The sequence below is a fragment of the Netta rufina genome (genome assembly GCF_964035555.1).
Source record: "Netta rufina genome assembly, chromosome: 4".
In the NCBI taxonomy this organism is placed as follows: domain Eukaryota; kingdom Metazoa; phylum Chordata; class Aves; order Anseriformes; family Anatidae; genus Netta; species Netta rufina.
Genome location: NC_140127.1, coordinates 10,675,397 through 10,696,210, shown reverse-complemented (window position 1 = coordinate 10,696,210; position 20,814 = coordinate 10,675,397). Strand labels below are relative to the sequence as shown.

General features: G+C 36.8%; 1 protein-coding gene across 2 annotated transcripts in view; it reads left to right on the top strand.

Moving 5' to 3' along the window:
- GRID2 (glutamate ionotropic receptor delta type subunit 2) overlaps positions 1-20,814 on the top strand; it is a gene marked incomplete at both ends in the record, with an annotated part of 702,974 nt that overhangs the window by 119,880 nt on the left and 562,280 nt on the right. For both annotated transcript variants that reach the window (XM_084285976.1, XM_084285975.1), the window contains one exon: positions 20,082-20,237. In XM_084285976.1, coding sequence (XP_084142102.1) covers positions 20,082-20,237 — 156 coding nt within the window. The remainder of the gene's footprint in view (positions 1-20,081; positions 20,238-20,814) is intronic.

Here is a 20,814-nt window from a genome sequence, read left to right as displayed (position 1 = left end):
TGAAATTGTGCCTGATGGGCAGGCTTCAGTGGTAGCTGAGCGCTTTGGGCAATTTTGTCATCAGCTGTTTGCTATGTGCTGTTCTTTCCCACGTTAACTTCATTAATGTCTGACACATCGAGGAGAATTACATTGACTGATCTGCAGTAACAGCCCAATTCACTGCCCAGTGAAGCTAATGGATGTCTTTACACAGGCATAAGTTGATTTTTAGATTCCAGATGCTCTTCATTGCATATTGTAATTAGCACCATTGTTCTCAGAAAAGAGGAACGACATCTCTGAAATTGGAAACTGCGTATCTGCAAAATGATAGAGGTTTTTGTTGTTGTACTAGGACTGAATGATTTCAGTCTTAGTATGGTATTTCTATTTAAATTAAATAAAGCCTAAGTCTAATGACATAAAATGTAATTTCAAATTCCATTTTGAATAAATAAAAATGTATACTCCACATTAGTATGTCTTTACATAAAATTTGCGGAAAATTAGTTATTAATACCTAATATTGGAATCATATAGCTAACCTTTAACATCGGATTAGCAATGCTTGCACAATGTTATATCGCTTATTATTACGGCTAAAAATCTTCTCCCAATAAAACGTCAAGTATGCAGTCACAGGAAGTTCATATTATATGGGGAAAGCCTGGCCTAGTGCACTTCTAAAGAAAGAAAACTGATATCTATACCAATGCTTTTCTGTTAGCTATTGAGTGATAATAGCAAACATTTCCAAATGCTACAAAGAGCAACCCAAACAAAGATTTCCTGACTTCCTGGATTCTTCCTTTGACATTTGCATTCTATCAGAATGGACTTTTATTGATTTTTTTTTTTTTTTTTTTTTTGAGTCACTAAATCATTAGTCAGATCTGAGGTCAAGAAAAATTCTATCTTACTTTCTTACTTCTCCAATGATAATGATTGATATTTAGTCCAAAGCAGTGCAGCATCAAGAGATTTCACAATTTTTAGTGAATTTTACTTCACACCATTTCTGTGAGATTGGGAAGTGTCTATTATCAGAAGCCCTTGAAAAATGTTATTTTTTCTTTCAAAAAATTTTGCCAATATTTAAATGATGAACTGTTCTGCTCCATTTGTAAGCAGCCAGTGCTATTTTAATTATGTTGTTTTAAATCTAATGTAGGCTTCTCAATTACTTTGTAAATATAAAGAGAGATTGCTCTTAAGGCTTGCACTTCTTTCTTGCAACCTCCATTTGCTTCTACACCTACCTATTTATATTTAGCTTGCAAGAAAGTGAATTTAGAAGGAGAACAGCAATTAAGGCTTGTCATGGAAAATAAATAGATATGCGATTCTAAGGCAATAGTGCAGCTGGAAATCAGAGAAACTGAAGAAATAATTTCATTTAAATAGCTTTCTTTTCCTGAATAATTCTCTCTAAATGTGTGAATGGGAGTAAAAGTTTGGGGTGGAATACAGAAACCATATGTAAGTGTTACATATGGTTACCTTTTCCTGTTTGATTTTTAAGCATTGTGCTTATATTCTAGAGGCAGAGTAGGACTTACAGGTATGAATGAAACATATGTTCCTGAAAAAGATGGTAAGGAAATGCAAGAAGCTGATGTTTGGAGTGGATGGGGAGATCATTTAGTAAATGAAGCAGAGGAAAAAATGGAGCTAAGGCTGAGAATGGAAAGAAAAGAGGTAAGAAGAGAATGTGGAAAAGAGAAGCCAGATGTTGGTGAATAGAACACTGAGAATCAAGATTAAGGAAAAAATTAATTAGACTTTTTAAGAGGACCCACACTTGATTGTATTGTAGCCTGAGATCACAGAGGTTTAATTCAGGACCATTTCCTGAAGGATGAAAATTGTATCATTTGGTAATCAATCATATTACCCAGTTAACAAGTTAAAGAATATAGATGTGAAAAATTGCTGAGGGAAATGTGTTTTGTTTTCAGACTTGGCAGACAGTACATCCCCAAATTTCAGGAGATTTTATTCGTTAACCCGTTAAAAGGGGAGAATTGGGATTTTTTAAAAATCATTCATAGTAGGTTCTGATCAATGCAGAACACACCGTTTTTATGCTTCTATACTACTCAAAATATTTGTCAAAGAATTCCACGTTGACAAGCCATTTCATTTTTTTCCCCATTTCTCCATAAATTTGTGGAGTTGGAAGCAACATGGGACTACTCAATAATCTAGCAAAACTTTCATACTTTAGTGGCACCATCAGAAGCAAAGTAAAGTTTTGAATTATCTCAGTGAGAAATTTTGCTGATGAAGGGTAGCCTGTTAAGTCTCTAAGTGAAATGTCTCCCACCTTCTAGTCACCCCAGCAGGAGACACAATGTTTATTCAAGTTCTGGCTATCGATCTTAAGATATTTTGCAGTTTAGGTTGCAGATGTTCTTCTTTTCTTGTGGGTACCCAAACTTCCCTGACACAGATTGATAGATCTTTTTTTTTTTTTTTTTTTTTTTTTTTTTATCCCACTCTTCCCAGCATCTTTTTTTTAATTTTATTCCTTGTCACTGCAATCACCTGGGGATGTTTAGAAGCCTGTCTTCCTTCCTGAAGCTCGAGGGTTAAAAAGAGTAATGTGATGCGGTCTGTGTGATTGATCAAGAATAGATATTGCCGTCTTCCCTATTTTGTCTAGCAGGGTTACTTTATGCTATCCATCGCTTCGACATCCTCTCCCTGTAGGTTGTAATTTCAGCCTTCCTTCAAATGCATGTAGGCCAGAACCCTGGCAACATACCTTTTTATCATCTTTTGATTTCATTCACAGTGGCTGAGGTATAAGTATCTCTTGCGGCAGTTCCTTTACTTGGCCACAGAAAAGGCAAGAGATGGCATTCCTTCAGCTGATGAACGTATTGCTTTCCCTAAAGGGAAACGTGCAAGGAACCAGTTTGCAGTGTGCATATATTTTGTTCTTGTTTTTGAAGCTGAAGGCTAGTTGCCTATTTAATCTGTTTTGAAAATGAAGCAAAATCAAAACTGCCTTCTGGCTTGTCATTGACTTTTAAGGTCTTGTGAGTCATTGTCCTTGCTCCAGAAGTTCTGAGCTTGAATCTGTGCTAGTCCTCATGGGTATGGTTTTTGTTGTTGTTGTTTTTTTGTTTTGTTTTTAAGAGGTGGTTTGCCCACCATTCACTGATTCACTGTAGACAAACCGAATTTTACAAGGCCTAAACCTTACTGGAACTAAAGCTGCTGAAGTCCTGAACTGTTTTTATCAGGAAATGGTTGTGACAGTTTGTGACACAGTAGGTAAAACATTTTCCTAGATGGTAACATATTTTTTTTTCTTGCTTTCATCTCATCATTTAAAAACCTTTCTACGAGATAAAGTTTTCATTAGCATTGACTAAATTTCCTTCCATTTTTTTTTAACATTTTATTTTGACTTATTTCTTTACATGGATGTGAAAAGCTATTAAAAAAAAAAAAAAAAAAAAAAAAAAAAAAGAAAAGGCAGTTTGGCAATAAAAGTGGTAGAACCAGAATTATCTCAAATACCTGTAATGCATTCAGTCTCTGCCTGCATTTGAATCCCAGCTTGTATGCCCCACCATCTATAAAGGTTTCTGATTTGATGTGAGCTCTTTCTGCCCACTGATGCTTAGGGCATTTAGTGGCTTAGGCTCAATTACTGATCCAATAGCTGGTTGATCAGGTGTTGGACCCATTTTTGCCACTGAAGCTATTTTTAAAAAGCACATTTTGTTTTGGAAGACTCTTCCCTGTTGAGCCTACTTGTTCCAAATAAAAATAATAATAGGTGCACACCTATATATGTGTGTACAGCAGCACTCAGTCATGCGTACACTGGAGAGGGGTCTTCCCCCAGTCAACTCCTTCAATTGACACTCTCCTTGTAGCGAGGAGAGAACACAGCTAATTTCCACCAGTAAATTGCTTTAATTTCAAAAGGGGAAAAACGCTTCCTGTTTCCCAAGGGGTTACTTCTGCAGCCCTTTTGGAGAAAAATTAAATCCCCGCTGTTCAGAAGCGTTTATGCGTTTCTTTAAAAAAGTGGCTCCGGCAGATGCAGCATGGTTTGCAGCATATTCTAATTGAATTCAACAGGATGAGTGTAAGTTGCCAACAACAGCAACAAAAGATGGTGGTGGGGGAGGCAGGGGGAGAAACAGAAAATGTGTTGACAGTGTATCTGACCGACAGAGCCCAAAACAATAGGATGCATGTTTAGCATGACTGGCTCTATTCATTCTCCTGTCAGCACTTGGCATGCATGCCTCTCAAAGGCAGCAAAGCTGCAGGAAGTGTCTCTTCCTTGCACAATATAGAGAGAAATTTCCTTTACACTATATTCTTTAGTAGTCACAGATTTATGGTCTTGGTGGGTTTCTGATTAGTGAGCAGCTTTAAAAGATCTGGTAAGTTGATGATGATGATGATAAAGACTAGTATGTATACATGGGAAAGGCCTGTTATATAAATCAGTCAGTGACTGTTGACTGAGCTTTTCTCTTGTACTGCACAGACTGAGTATTTCAGCTTGTTAAAATGTGCAGGAATAAGGCTGTCTGCACCCTATAAATGCTGTTTTTCTTGGTTCAGATCCCTTCAGCTTCCTAGAATGGAGCAGCAAATGATCAATGCTCTTCAAGAATATGTTTACCTTGCAGCTGACATGCAGCCTGTGTCACATTTTCCTTTAAATACAACCTCAGGACACTATTTAATCACCTGCCAAGTCCATTAATTTGACAAGAGAGATGCTTGAGAATGACATGTAAAAAGTGAGCCTCCAATTACTCTATATTTGTAGTACTCCAGTACAGTACTTCATTTGCACAGTCACATTCTGGTGCAAAACAATCATGTCCACTTCAGGGTGCCTGGATAATGCCTCCAATCCCACTGCAAATCAACCACAAATAATGCAAACTGAGAAACTTTTTTTACTAATTTGCTTGCCATTTCTGCCTCTTTTATTCTTTCGTTTCTTTAAATCTCATCTGCAGCTTCTAGAGCTGCACTGTCATCCTGACGTCCATTTGTAGGATTTGCACTGAAGTGAAAAGATTCAAGACAAGCATTTAAACTGTAATTTAAACTGATGAACATATAAGGATTCCTGGTGAAGGGTTTCAGTCTATAATCTTCTGGTGATTTGTTGCTCTGTAGAGTAAAAGCTAAGCTATTAGTTTCCTGTGGTTGATATAAACCAGACTCCATACCCTAGCAGCATTCAGTCTCCAGTGCTTGATGAGAATCTGGTTTTGAATGGTTTTGTTTTGGAGATGATGATATGGGCTTGAGCCATGATGAACTCTCAGGCAGTCCTCAGTGCTTTAATAATCTATTAAAGAATGTGGACCAAGTGTCAAGCTTTTCCTGAAACCCACTGAGTTTTTCAGGTTTCTTGGGAAATATGTCACAAATAATCTTTCTGAAAATTAGTTCTGGTTTCTCAAACAAGCACTTAATTATATTCCTACCAAGATTGTTTCAGTCTGTAAATACTGTAACCAGGTAAAAGATGGGGTTAGTCTCTCTACAGTGATTATCATGATTTCTTTCCTTCTTGCTGCATCAAAAAACTCTTTTAAACCCCCATTTTAATTAAAATTGCAATAAATATTTTCTTAAACACAGATATTATTTCCAGTATCTCAGGGTAACTTGGTATGTGCTTTGCAGTATAACCACCAGATGCTCATTGAAACTTCTGCACACTTTTACGTTTGTGAGCAGATACTGAGATTTTGATAGGGTTGTTTAGAAATGAAAATAACATTCAACAACAGTAAAAGGGCCAAAATATACCAGAAGATATGTTCACAAGCAGATTTATTCATTAGATGAAAGTAAGGTTCAAACTAATATGCTGGAGTTTTGTTGTTTTCTTTTTTTTTTTTTTTAATTTTTCATCCTCTTTTCCTCGTTCTTTAAATAATAATAATAATAATAATAATAAGCAAGATAAAGCTTTCCAAGACATAGCTACGCCAATTTAATTTGTAATGAACTACATAACAGACCCGAATTGTTTCAGAACTGGAGTCAGCTTCTGTGATATGACAGAGTCATGTATTAGTTGGCTAGGAACATGGAGAGAGTGCAGAAACATCCAGCCTGAAGCATTGCCACCAGGACAAGAAATGATACTTGGGAGACTGAGGCAAATCCTATAGACTAATTCAGTAATGACACCAAATGCAATTTTGTTCCTATTGGGCATTTCCCTTCATGTTGTAAATAAATATTGAACCATAGAAACAAAATTCAATTGACTTCAAAATAAAGCCTGAACTGTTTTCAGAGCAGGAGAGATTTTTGCATCCATTTGACACCAAAATGGCGAAACCTTGTATAGTAAAAGCACAGTAAACACTTGAATAGATGAGCAGTTAGCTTTGAATGCACAACAAAATGTCTAAATAGAGGAAATGTACTAAAAATAATCAAAGCCCTGTACCCTTTTTTTTTTCTTTTTTTTTTTTTTAAATAGACTTCTGTTGTTAAGTCATGAGTTTCATACTGCTGTTCTGTTCTGTTTTTCTTGCTAGGCTGAGAGGTTTATTTTCACATTTGTGCCAGAACTCTCTTGATGTTAAATACTACCCAGCTAAAACTTGACTTAAGGCAGTTGCAGAGAAGTATACTAGGAACATGAAGCAATTCTCTAAGTTTGTAGCCACTTCCACAAATCTTGCTAGATCATCTTAACAGGTTTGTTTACAAGAGTGCAAAATAAATTCTCAACTTCGGTAAAAATGCCTCATTGATGGCTTTTAGTTTATAATTATTGGTCTTTACACTGAATTATACTGCAGTATCATAGAATGGCTCGGGTTGGAACGAACTTCAGAGGTCATCTAGTTCCAAAACTGCTCCAGCGCAGGTCCCCCACGGGTGGCAGCTCCCCCCAGACCCCTGCTCCTGCGTGGGCTCCTCTCCACGGGCTGCAGCTCCGGCCTGGGGCCTGCTCCTGTGGGGGCTCTCCATGGGCCGCAGCCTCCTCCACCTGCTCCACTGGGGGCTCCTCCACCCATGGGGGGGCTGCAGCGTGGAGATCTGCTCCATGTGGGACCCATGGGCTGCAGGGGGACAGCCTGCTCCACCAGGGGCCTCTCCACAGGCCGCAGGGGAACTTCCGCTCCATGCCTGGAGAACCTCCTTCCCTCCATCTCCACTGACCTTGGGGTCTCCAGGGTGGGTCCTCACTGCTCTCACTGTGTGTGGTGCAGGTTTTTGTTTGTTTCCCCTTTATTAAATTTGCTCTCACAGAGGTACAACCAACATTGCTTATTGGCTTGGCTGTGGGCAGCAGCCAGTCCCTTTGTAGCCTGCTGAAACCAGCCCTTATCTAACATGGGGCAGCTTCTGGATTCTTCTCACAGAGGCCACCGCTGTAGCCCCCCACTACAAAAACCTTGACACATAAACAAAATATTTATGTGGTAAAGAGACTTCTCTGGAGTCATATGGAAGAGAACATTAGAAGCTTTGTTGTTATGGGTGTTGGTGCCTTTTCCCTTTCCCAGGCAGGAAGTTGAATTTTGCATATTGCACTGTGGATTGTAACCTACAGTTTGACTTCAGAGGATATCTGAGTACAGTCTTATACCATAGTGTGTCAGGAACACAGGATATGGATGAAGAGAGGAGATCTGAATGTGAATACTTGCTATCATTCTATTTCTTTGGTAAATATTCATCTTTATTGATGGCCAGTTTAGTATATATACTATGTTAGGCAGCCCATCAAGTACATAGCTCTCAAGTCCTATGCAGTATAGTTTTCCTGAAGAATTTTGTCTTACAGTAAACCTTACTTTTTTAACATTTATTGTGGGAAACCATGACTTCGGTAAAGAAATACTCCCTTTTAAAATATGCGTTTTCTGTTACTACTAAATGTGGGATAATGATGCCTTAGATATCCTCCTTGGGCATGGAAACAGATCTAAAAGATATAAAAATCTGCCAGAAAACCAGTTATTTGGAGCAATGCTGGGGAAGCCCTGTAGCAGGGTTTACTTCTTCATTTTATTGTCCTAACCTTCATTAAGGAGCTCAAATACCACGAGCATGGGCACAAGACACATATATATTAGGTAGATTTCTGACATGGTCTTGTGCAGACATTTGGCAAATTAATTCAACATTTTCACAGATAAAATGTGCAACAATATAGTGAATGTATTCTGTATTTATTGGTAATAATACAGTAATAATGACTACAAAAACGATGCAATAATTAAGTGATATAGTAATGATGAGATGAAAATTCTCTAGACAAATTTTAAAGATTTATTGCCTAGTCATGTGAAAGGCCTACAGGCAAAGTCAGTGCGAGCAAGGTTTGCTCATCTTTTCCAAGTCGCAGAAAGACTTGATTAACACAGGTGTCTGAACAATGCAGCTAAATGTATGTGCTGAAATCATTTCAGTGCAAAGGGCACACATTGGATTCTAGGGTTGAACGTAACTTGTCCCTGGGCTTTGTAAAATCATTTCCCAATTTCTTTTGGTGTCCATCTTTCCTATATATATTGGGATTACTTCCTCAAAGTTTCAGAAGTAGTATATAAGAAACATATTTTCTTAAAGTAGTGAGCTGGGAGAATGACTAATACTAAAAGTGACTACAAGAGTAATAGTATGAAGGTTATGTTTCTTGCATCGGTTTCCTGTGCATTCATCACTTGGGTAGTAATCAAATGTGACAGAAAAAAAAAAGCACATGTTGTTTACAGGCACTGTTCTGCTGACTCAAAACAAAACCTTGATCTCTTCCCAGTCTGGTAACACAAAATATTTTAGGTTGTATTAGGGCTTTGCTAAAAAGAAAGTCTAATTTAATGATGAAGGGGGACAGAAGGGGTAGGGAGGGGATTGCACGTTTTTTTTTAATCCCTTTTGTAAATTAAGAAGAAAAATTTTCAAAATATTTTGCTGGCTGCAACGAGCTGCTGCCAAAGTACAACTTTTTGCCTCATTTTGGATCACAACCTTGGATTGATCAGCAGAGATCATGCAACAATAACCAAGTTTTTGTTCCTTCAGTAATGTTAGTTCTGGGTTTCCTTGTGTTTGTTTTATTCATTTTTCATTTTGATTTTATTCCTATTCAGTCTTTATATTGCAAATTTACATTTGAATATGACTGGCCACAAGATTGCTTTCTTGGTTTTCCTATATAATTTTAGCTTTTTTTTTCTCTTAGCTATTTTCAAGTTTACAATATGTTAAATCTATTTAATAACCATTAGCTTAAGTAGAGTTTTTATTTATTTGTTTATTTTCTGTCAGAAGCATTTTGAAGAGATTATGCACAAGCTTTTTGTCATGTTCAGCCTATAAGCATTCCTTCTCCCCTCACTTTTTGCTATTAATTTTTCCTATAAGATGGATCTATGATAATATCATACTGATGTTGTTTTTCATATCAGTCTTCCAAGCTTATACTAGTTGAACGATAGAAATAACAGCAGGTACTCTGAATAAATTACATTTTTAGTAGATTTACTAGTTTTAACAAGCGAATAATTACTTGTAGTGTCCGGGCAAGTCACTGTGTATAGAATTTTAGAATTATTTAGGTTGGAAATGACCTTCAAGATCATCAAGTCCAACCAAATACACGTGTATTTCTATGTGTAACTCTTGAATTCCATACAAATCTTTTAGAACCAGACAGCCTCCAGATAGAACCATTTTACAAAAGATTTTTTCAATGAACATAGAAATCATCAGGTCTGTTTAATATTACTTACTCTGTAAAACTGGAATATTATTACTCACGTGTATAGGGCTCTTTGTTAGTGGCTCTTGAGAGGTGATGTCTGAAATAAAGTATTTGGTTCTAGGCTTCAGACTGATTTGAGCACAGAACAGCTATGGTCTTGGAGATTGAAGTAGAAAGTATGCTTCATTTATTTCTTCCTTGGTTATTTCTTTAAATGTTAGAGAATTAAGTTCATCTTAAGCCCCAGTCTTTAGTTACAGTAATTGTTCATCAGAGCATAGAGCAAAATTATACAGTAATTTCTTAAATTTGCTTCAGAATATATATTCCCAAAGAAAATATATTGCTGCTTATGACATTTTCAGCCTGAGGTTTGCAAATATCCTGTTATATAGCACCATCACAGAAGTCTCCCAAAAATGTGGGAAGAAGGAAGGGGATATTTGGATTGAGAGAGGTGCCTGACACATATGGAAATAGCTCAACTGCTTGCAGTCTTGCTTTGTAAATTTGCCACATAAGAAACAGCTGAATTTGTCTTAAAATCAGAAATTATGACTCTTTTTTTATAGACTTCTTATATGTTGCTCCTTGGAAACTGCTTTTCAACAGAACTTGACTGCATTTAATTGACTTGCAGTGAGGCTTTGGGAAATGTAAATTCATAGACATTTCATATGACAGTGTTATAATTTTCAAAGAGCTTTATATCACTGAGGAACTGTGGTGTTATTAAAAACAAAGCACGAAGTCAAACTGCAGCAGAGAACTGAATTTAAAGCAGAACTTTTCAGTCATTTTCAAGGAGGAACTCACAGAATGAAATTTTCTTTTTTCTCCATTTTCATACTTACTCCTTCCAAAATTATAACCAGAATTACCAGGATTTCTTGGATGAAACTTTTGAAATAAGTCTAACTCAGATTATCTGTGAGTTATATTCTGTCTGTATTGTTTTAGAAAGATGTAAATTATGAATTGCAGAAGTAGAAATTAATCTCAAACCACACTCTAACTATGAGTAAGAACAACAAAGAAGATACGGCACTCTCTTCTATAAAAAATGGCGAGCAGTTTAAGTATTCAACATCCATGATTATGTCACTTTGAGCTCTGAACATTTGGAGAGCAAATTTTAGAGGAGGGTGGGTTAACAAAATAGTAGAACACAACGTTTACAGTTAAAGAGTGACACTAATCCAGAAAACCTGTTCTGAGAGGCAAATAGGAAACATGTTTTTAGCAACAGGGACATTTGTACTCTTTTTGGAAAGTGGATATTTCTTAGGACATTTGTGTGTGCATTATTCATGTTGAAACTGGAAACCTATATTTGTTACCCTCTGTGTGACGTAACAGTGAAGAAGGTTATATACATTAATTTTCAACTGCAATGTAAATGACATTGCACGGGAAAATCCTGCGTTGGTATTGAAGGTTGGGCCAGATGACCACAAGATTAATTTGTCTGCTTTCTCCCATTCCCATTTAAAGAGGGAGTTTGTGTGTAGATTCACTGAATGCTTCTATATGCAGCAGAATAAAAACCTGCTCTAATGAAAAGAAAAGCTGTTTAAGGAAGGGATTAATTTCAGTCAGCCTTTCATTTTTAGAGGAGCACATAAAGCAGTTATTCACTGCTGCTTTCCTCCTGCTGTCATCTCATTCTTGACCATGGTGTTCATGACATTTCACATAGGATCAGATAGATTTTTAACAGCAATATATTTCAGAGTTATCTGACTTCTCAGTGATATGCTGACTCAGCAGCTCTGTCTTAATTTTTAATAATGTAATCTACAACAAAAGGGCTGGATTTATATAGTGTGGTACTCAATAAATAACCTTTTATTCCTGTAGTACCCTCCAAGTGGCAATCTTTAGTGTCAACACCTGTATTCCAGTATTGTAAGCCAGAGTGCTCCACTGCATGAAATGACTAAGCTATTTGGAGCAAAAGGCGTGAGTAAATTTTAAAGACAAATAGGAAAGGAAAGCAGAAATTGTCTTGAAAAAAAATCTCTTACTGTAGTCTTTTTGTCACTTTTATGTGTATATGTAGGCGTATGTGTATATATTAACAACATCTCTAGCATATTGGTAATCTTCTTCTCCTCAAGGTTCAGCTGCTAGTGGAGTAAGTTGCTGCAGTTGCTCCACGCCATTAAAAAAAAAAAATAGTTTGGCAGTGGTTTCCTCTTCATCTCTACGCAGTAGTCTGCATTATTTTGCTAATTAAACATTAGTTTACCTTTCAGAAATGACAAAGTAAAGTTCCACATAGAGGCAGCGCAAGGAGTATGAGAGTAGAAGATAGTAAGCAATGACATAGCTTAACAGCTGTTTAGGATTTCGGGGATGAATTGACACTGACATTGCTTTGTGAGGTGTTCTTGCATTCACAAGTAGGAGCTAATAAAGATGACTATATAGTAAATTGAATCATTGTTTGCTCTGGTTCTAAAATGAAATATAAGCAAGTTCTTAATGTACATTATATAGCATCTTTTAAATATCTCTTTGAAAAATGCGGATAGTATTCAGCAAATTTATTGTCATCACATCAGCTTTCTGTATGGGACATTAATAATGTGGCAATAATATCTACCAAACCAGATGCTTTTCACAGCTAGACCTAAACTTGATAGTTATGGATATGATAGAAAATATGAAAAGCTTCACATTATTATCAGCTCATTTGTTGCATAACGAAAGTGAAGATTCTATTGCTGTAGTTAATCACCATATCAAGTGTTTAGTAGAACAGTGCAGAGAAAATACTTTTATTCTTATTCTGTGAAAGGTATATAGTGTAAAAACTGTATTGTTTTTATGATGGTAATATATATCGGTATCATGTATAGAAGTAGACAGCAGTCTCCAATGCCGTAACTGGTATTTGTGCAGTAATTTGGGGTTTTCAGGAACAAAGTCATTGTGATTCTGCAACATGTGCCATCAATTAGGTAACTGTAAACATATATGAGGCATATTCCGATTGTTATTCCTATTGATATTGTAGTTACTACATTAGTTTTCTACTGAAGGATCACTTAACTTAAGTAGAAGGTAGATCAATTGAAAAGATAATGTATTATTTACCAGTAGATTTTCCAGAATTACCTTTTAAAAATACGTTTTATTAGATATTTTGTAGATGAAAATGCATTTTTAATGTTCCCATTTTTTCCCTCCTCCTTGTGCTCTCCAGCCAGCAATAATATCTCCCAGAAAGGGGCTAGCAAAAGACAGCTGTTTTTTATGAGATTAACGAGAATCAGCAGAATTTGACAAATTGTATCATTTGTTGTATTAAACATAAGTGTTAAATGGTGGCTTAGAACTTGAGAACAATTAGAAATGTCTGTCAGGATGAGCTCAAAATAAATCAACAGTGATTGGAAAGTGTTCGTGCTTGTGCATATGTGCCTGACAGACAGTGTAAATAAGGAGGATAAGATCTTAGAGTCTGTTATTTCCAATTGTGAACATAATTCCCAGTGACACTGATGTGTATCTGCAACATAGCAATAGAATTAAACAGGAAAAAAAAAAAAAAAAAAAAAGCAATGTGCTTAATAGCACTGCAGATTGTGAGAACAGTAATTTTTAATATTTCCTGAGAGCACTACCTCCTCCAGCACCTGTTGTGGACAAATTAATTGACCCAAGACTATCACTAAATGTGTTGTTGAAACTAAATATTGTAAAAGGCAATGCAAAGACAATGGGTTCTCTACCTTCAGGCTTTTGTTTCTGCTTCTCTAGAAATTCTTTATTGCTTTGTAATTAATAGGTGTGTCATACAATACCTGAACCACTGCCTCTCACTATATGTAAATCCATTCAGAAAAACTTGTAATGTAAAAAGCTGAGTCTCTGTTTTCTTCGTTAACCTGTCATGCTTCCATAGCTGGGTAGTAGGCTCAGGGGACAGGTGTGGGGGTGTGGGATATCATTTAATACAAATACCTTCCTGTAGTCATTTCAAACAAACAACACTACAGAGGAAAAAAAAAAAAAAAAAAAAGGCAGAACTATATGGTTGTTTTACTGTGAGATTGGTATGTTAAAAAACAACCCTGCTTCAGCAGAAGGATGCAGAGCCTACTCTGTGTTTAGATGATAACCGCATTTTTCTTACTTTCATTGTATTTGAAATAGATCTTGCCTCTAGCAGTTTGGCAGATCGAAAAAACTGAGAAATTCCTCGTTCTCCCCTTTGTTTTATATATTTAGAGCCACAAAGCAAAAAAGCAACAAATGGAAGGAACTTCTGCATCATTTGCATGATGTCTCAGCCACATAGTTGCTCTGAGAACAGGGAGTAATTCAGTTTAAAAAGGAGCAGAAATGGGCTACATCTTTTTGTTTTATAGCTCCTGCAGTGAACAGAGGCACATTCTGCCATTGTTTGAGTGTGTGGTGCCATACAAAGTTGGCAGTGTTGTATTAAACCTAGTAAAGATCTTACTTGTCTCATTTTAAGGTGTGACTTGAGAGAGATGACTCACATGCCTGAAGTCAGGCTCACACATAGAAAGCATTTCTGAACTTGGGTATGAGTGAGGAAGCATGGTGGAATACTTCTTCTCCAAACCAACTGTTTAACTTTTGATTTCATTGTTGTGTGGGGGAAAAAAAAAAAGTGGAAAATGTTTTGTGTTGGTTTGCTTTTTTTTTCTCTGTAAAAACTGTGTTCTGATTGGGTAGAGACAGTATATTTACTCATTTTTGACTTTCTTCATTAGACAAGTAATATTAAAAATATATGCAATTGCGATGGATTATGTAATGTATTTTGGAGATAGCTACAACCTTTCCTGCTGTATGCAAGTATATGTAATGTGTGGTGAACCAGCACCGTTAGTCTCAGTGAGATTGGGACAGCTCATGGCATGACCTCAAAAAAAAAAATAAAATAAAAAAAAAAAAATTAATCCAGCCCTACCATATCACCATATTAGAACTAGACTTTTCCAAAACTCCATTGGAAAAATAAATAAATAAATAAAGGATGGTGGGTCTGATGCTCCTTGCATTTGCACAAGAAATGATAATAATGAAAAACATGTGCTGGTGTAACATCATTCAATTTCTTGAGGTTTGCTCATACAAATAAGAGATAAATGAAGTAGAAAGATAAACCCTACCTTTACAGTTTGGTGAGGTGAGGGGTTGGCATTACTTTCGCTTTGTTTTCACGTTGTGGTTGCTCTGTATGTTTGCCAGAGCTACTCTAGCAGCCAGTTTTCCTCCTCCACAGGCTACCAGTCTACCTTGGGCTTGTTCCATCCAGGAGGAACTGATGCCGGTGCTTCTGGGCGTACCTTGCTGCTCACCATCATCATGGGAGCTGTGAAAATATTGAAAAATTAAAATGAAAAAACAAGGAGCATTTTCAGAAACTTAATCGTGGCCTAGACTCTGTGGTGCTGACATCACCATGGCGCAGCAGTAGGAATCTCTGGGGAACAAATGAACCAGTCTGCTGACTTCAACATCAAGGGACTGGCACTGCCTTAAACTAGAGCCCCACGTTGGCAGGGTGTGAACCAACTACGGTCCCCAAGGGCCAAGAGGCTCAACAGCCGAGCCCTGTGCCTTGCTTGGTGTCTGCAGTGTGACATGTGAGGGAGCTGAGGACACATCTGCTGGAAACTCCCGTGTGCTACAGAGGAGTCCTGATGGAGGACTTCTGTTCCATTTGTACCTCCATTATATAGTTGGCCATCCACTGCTGCATGTACATATTGAGTCAATAAAACTTGATGGTCTGCAGTTCCACTAGGCATTTGCTGTTATAATTAAAAAGGAATGGATTTTATACAAAATTTCCCAACCCATGAATGCTCATGTGCCCTAGTAATAACATGGGATTTTATCCTACACCATCTTTCAGGATCAAAAATATCAGCCCCATTGATTTAAGCACCTAGAAACTAATGCTTCCTAACCTTATTTCACATGTCCTTCAAGACATGTCAGATGAGTTTTGGCGTGAGGACTCAAAACTAGTAGCTTCCACTCCTGAGTCTTAACAGCATGGATTTCCTTCTCTCAGCAGCTGTATTAAGTGTCTCTTTTAGAATAAGAATATATATATGTATTTTTCCTCTACAAACATTCCTGGACTTCTGAACTAGTAAATTATTGGGCCAAGTGTATTCTGCTTTTGTTGATGAGGTATGCATGTGGAATGGAGAAAGTGAAGAAAAAGCTTATGAGCTGAAATTTAACTCTGACTTCAGCTTAACATGGCATGTAATCCATATACTCCCCATCCCTTTTGAAATGAAATACTCTCACAAAATTAACTAACATGGGGCATAGAGGTGCAGAAATGTCATACTTTCATAGATAATAAGATTATGATACTTTAAAACACTGCAAGCAGTGGACTTTCTGCTTCCTTAGCCAGTGAAAACATGAATGTTGGTTAAATCTCGTCACATTTCATCCTTCCAGTTATGATGAGTTTCTGTCTCATTTTTTATGTTTTCTGGGTTGATTCCAGTAGGCTGGAGAAAATTCTCTAGAAATAGCCAATGATATATGAGTTGGATTATGTTTTTATATATTGAGGTCGGTAGGACAAGCGATCTTTGGAAAGCCTTTCTAATGATGTCATCGGTGCTTGGCGAAATTATCAAACCTTTTTCTAATTTGTCCTAGGTTCATTTAAATTGAGATTTCTGGTGACCTTATTGAGTGTGAATGAGATGGTTAAAAAACAAGAATTTTCTGCTAAGCTACAAGACATTATTGATGCGCTGAAGGTTTTTAAAAAGCCAGTGGAGAATTGCATTTGTGCTGTCCTCATCTGGATTCTGAAATAAAGCTGAAAGTAATGACATGCTAATAAAACAGGGGGGGGAAACTGGTCTTAAGTAATTGCTGTGTCAGCACACTGGCTCCTGATGCAAGCATGGCAATACTCCTTGAGTATAGTTAGAAATGACATGTTTAGTATGAGGCCTCTTTCAGCTGAGGTGGGCAGTGGGGGTGGAAGAAAAATGAACAGCAGCTAATTTTATATCATTTTGAAGACTTTTTTCCTTTTCCAAACAGTACTGTTGCATCATTTTGTAGAGTCAGTATCTGGAGGAATAATTTTGCTGCATCTTTCAGCTTTCCATTACTTCCTGTAACAATTATTCCCCATAGCCAAAAGTGTTCATTTTGGAAACATAGTCCAAACGACTTTGAGGTCGTTCCAGTTCTTTCATTTTGCAGCTGCTTGTGAGGAAAGGAGAAAGTATGTAGAAGTTAGTGTGATAAACTTCAGTTATTATTTTGTTTTCTTTGTTTGACTTGGTTAAAAGAATATGTTTGGAAAAATAAGCTTCAGAATTTTAGCATGGTATCCAGCCTCAGCGAGGGAAGAAGATAGCTTCCAATACAAAAGTAGTTAAGGGCTGTATTTAGAGCTAGCTGTAAAAACTTCAATAGGCACGTTTCACATCAGAAAATTCACTTCTGTCCACCAGAGTTCAATTCCAATTTCACAATTTTATTTATCAACTGAAATTAAACAAACCTTGACAAGCAATTAGGAAATAAAATTTCTTTTCTCCTCACTGTTCAAAGCTGCTGTGCACTGGCATCTCCTGAAAGTAACAGTGTTGTCTTTGGTGCATCTTAAAAAGCTTTTTGTGTAGCGAAATTAGATCTTCTAATGGATAAAGTTGTGGTTTCTGAAGGAAGATAACCTAATTCCAGCTAGGATACTTGGGCAGGAATTATGGCTGCATTTTTTTCTCCAAATAATTTACATATTTCTTTGTTTTACCGGTGGAGATATTCATAAACTGACGCATGAGTAATACAGTAATTTCTGTAAGGTAGCTTATTTAAAACGTCAGATACAGTATTGTTGAGATGAGAAGTTTTGAAATTTCTGCCTGATACATGGAGCTATGAATGAAATAAGGCAACAGTAGGAGCAAAACTGGAGCATTTGTAGTACAGTGAATAAAAGCATCGTTTCTGAATATTGCACGGAGTTTCATCTAACCCAGCACTTTATAAGTCCAGATGCCATCAGAGGTAGGATTTGCATCCGGCTTAGAAATGATTTTATTAGGGATATCAGTGTGTGGAAAACAAGAAGATTTTCAGAAAAGTTAATTTGTTGAGAAACTTGATCCTGAACTGGTGAATGCACTGTCTTGGAAGCAGTTCTCTGCTGAGGATGAAGTGAATTTCTGTGATGGCTCATGCAAAAGAAACTCTAGATAATTTGGACTTCTCTGCATCCACTGCTCTGTAAGTTACCCGTGTTGTTCTGGCAACAAAACCAGGCTTAAGGTGACATCTCCCAGCTGAACTCTGCAGCGTTGGCTGGAAGCTCTTTGTTTTGCCGTGTTCTGCAGTGGAGTCAACATCTGCCCTGCGTGTGTGTGCATGCAATGGTAGCGTGTTCACTTCCTCCTCTGAGGCATTTGTTACAGAATTACTTTACAGGAATAGAATTTGATTGAGTGCTATCATTATTTTCCATTTTTCCTCAAAATTTTAAGTTCTATTTAGTAACCACGTAAAATTGTTCCTCTGAATGTTTGCTAACTATATTTGCTATGTTGTACAGTCATCAGCAGCATAGGTGTGCCCTACCTAAAAGACAAGCACAAGTAGTTTTATGAGACTAGAAAAACTGGTTTAAGCAATTAGAAAATGATGCATATTTTAGGATATTCCATTTGATAGTGTTTTATACCCTTAAATACTACTTGGATACAAAAATAGTCCTTTTCATGGAGAAGGCACAGTTTTCAGCATCTTGCACACCTAGTGTTTTCTCAGCTATGTGGGGCTTTGCTTTATGGAGCTAAATAAAACAAGGGAAATAGAAATGGAGGCACAGGAGGAAAAAGAATGTTTTCAGCTGAGATTTGCACAGAGATGACAGGTGAATGAGGTGGAGAGGTAAAGAACAGCTGTTCCAGATGGCAGCAGCTTCAGGAGGGAAAACGCTCGAGTCAAAGCGGTCAGATTTGTATGAAGAGATGACGCTCACATAGAATGAGTGGTGCTGGCAGGGATATGGGTGTTGGAGGTCAGTGGAAAAATATGATAAATAATGTATATAAAGTTTACTTCTCTTAAAGTAGCCATTATTTGTGTCAATCTTTTTCAGTTCTTTTCCGCATGCTACTTGCAGTTTTTTTTTTTTTTTTTTTCCTGAAATCATCAGTAATCAGTATTTTCTGTTATCTTTGGCTGCCTCACCACATACACTGCCTTAGTTCAGTTTTGGATTGACAATGGACACTCAAGAATAAATAAACCTGAATTTTAATAACAATAAATACAATTTTCAGAAGTCTGTTTTTGAGACATCCTTTTTGACTCTAATCTACTAAAAAGAGGTGCTTGAAAGCCTCACAGACATGATTTAGGGGTTTTAAACCATAAAACATTCTTAATAGAACCATTGCATGGATTTGAGCCACGTCTGCTTAAATAGTTCATACAAGAAACAATAAAATAATAGGGAAATTAGTGATGCTAAAAATAATAAATGTATAGATTAAACAAAGTGAAAAACTAAATCCTCTAGCCTGGGAATTCTTGTTCAGTACACCTGAAGAATTGGCTGTATGAGCTTTGAAAGCCTTTACTCTGCCAGCTCCTCCTGAGTTTAATGGTTTCCCGTTTACAATGCTCTGCTTGAAGGTTTTGAGGAAAAGGCAGAACAGACACTTTCTGTCAGATTCATAAAGGGAGAAATGATTTTAATTAACCTATTAAATTTAATTTACTGACTTAAAAGTCAGATGGCTAGCTGGAATGGTAGTTTTACAAATCTGACAGGAAATAGACCTGAAATAGTGTGTATCAGCTGCTGACCTGTCTATTGATCACAGTTGTCAATTCTAACTCATTTTCCCAGTGATACTACAATTTTAGTCTTATTCTCACCTTATTTGAACTTTATATTTTTATTTAATTATCACTAAACATAATGTTCAACACAAATCCTAGCCCAGCATGGTCATTCAATGTATTAAATGGCACCTTTGGAAAGGTAATTAGTTCTTATTTCTTGGCAGTGTTCCTATACAGATACTTTGTTTTGTGCCGAGCCAGGGTTCCCCAATATTTCAATGCTTCAGAAGGAGAAAAGTCAATGCTTCTCTTCCCCTTCTGCCCTAAATTATGTTAAAACACAGAAAATCTGATTATTTTGAAGTAACTTCTTGACACTGTGTTGAGTGAACTGCTCATTGGAAGTGAATGAAGAGGTGATGTTATTGCATAAAATATGTCTTAAGCACTTATGATTAATTATTTATTATATTACAGGTAAAAATGTGCAACCTCATTTTTGTTCTTTTTTTTTTTTTTTTCTTTTTCCAAGGGGCGATTTTTGATGAATCTGCCAAAAAAGATGAGGAAGTCTTTCGAATGGCAGTTGCTGATCTCAACCAGAATGATGAAATCTTACAAACAGAGAAAATCACGTGTTCAGTGACATTTGTGGATGGCAACAATCCATTTCAAGCAGTTCAAGAAGGTAAGGTATCTAAACTGATTTTCTGCTATTATTTCTTCAGAGGTATGCAAAGTACTACTATGGTAACTTCTTACCTTTGTAAGACATTGGTACTTTTTGTTGGGTTCTTTTTCTGTAGACTATTAAATAATGCTTTTGATTTTGGATTTGGCTGGTATGGTTTGTGTCAGTCTAGTGACTTCAGATTGTAAACTTGAGCTTTTATCTATTTTGCAATTATAGACTATTGCAAAATGGTAAGAAGTCAGACAGTTTGACTACATCCTCCATCTTTTTCAGGCTGTTTTGAAGTTATTGTCAAACCAGTAGTCTTTTCTTTATGACCTCTTAATACTACTTCTTGGTTTCATTTCACACAAATACCAGCTTACTTAGTTGGAAAGCATAGGTTGTGGTGTGTCTAACCTTTTCAGCACATACACCTGAAGAAGTTACCTCTTTTATAGGAGGGATTAGAGATAACCTGGTGACTCAGAAAGCTGCCTGTGTCCAGCATGATTGCGTACTCACTCCATCTGTTGTCATTGTCCAATTATTGTGCAAGAGATGAAGATGTTGCTTGGTTGTTTGGTTTTTT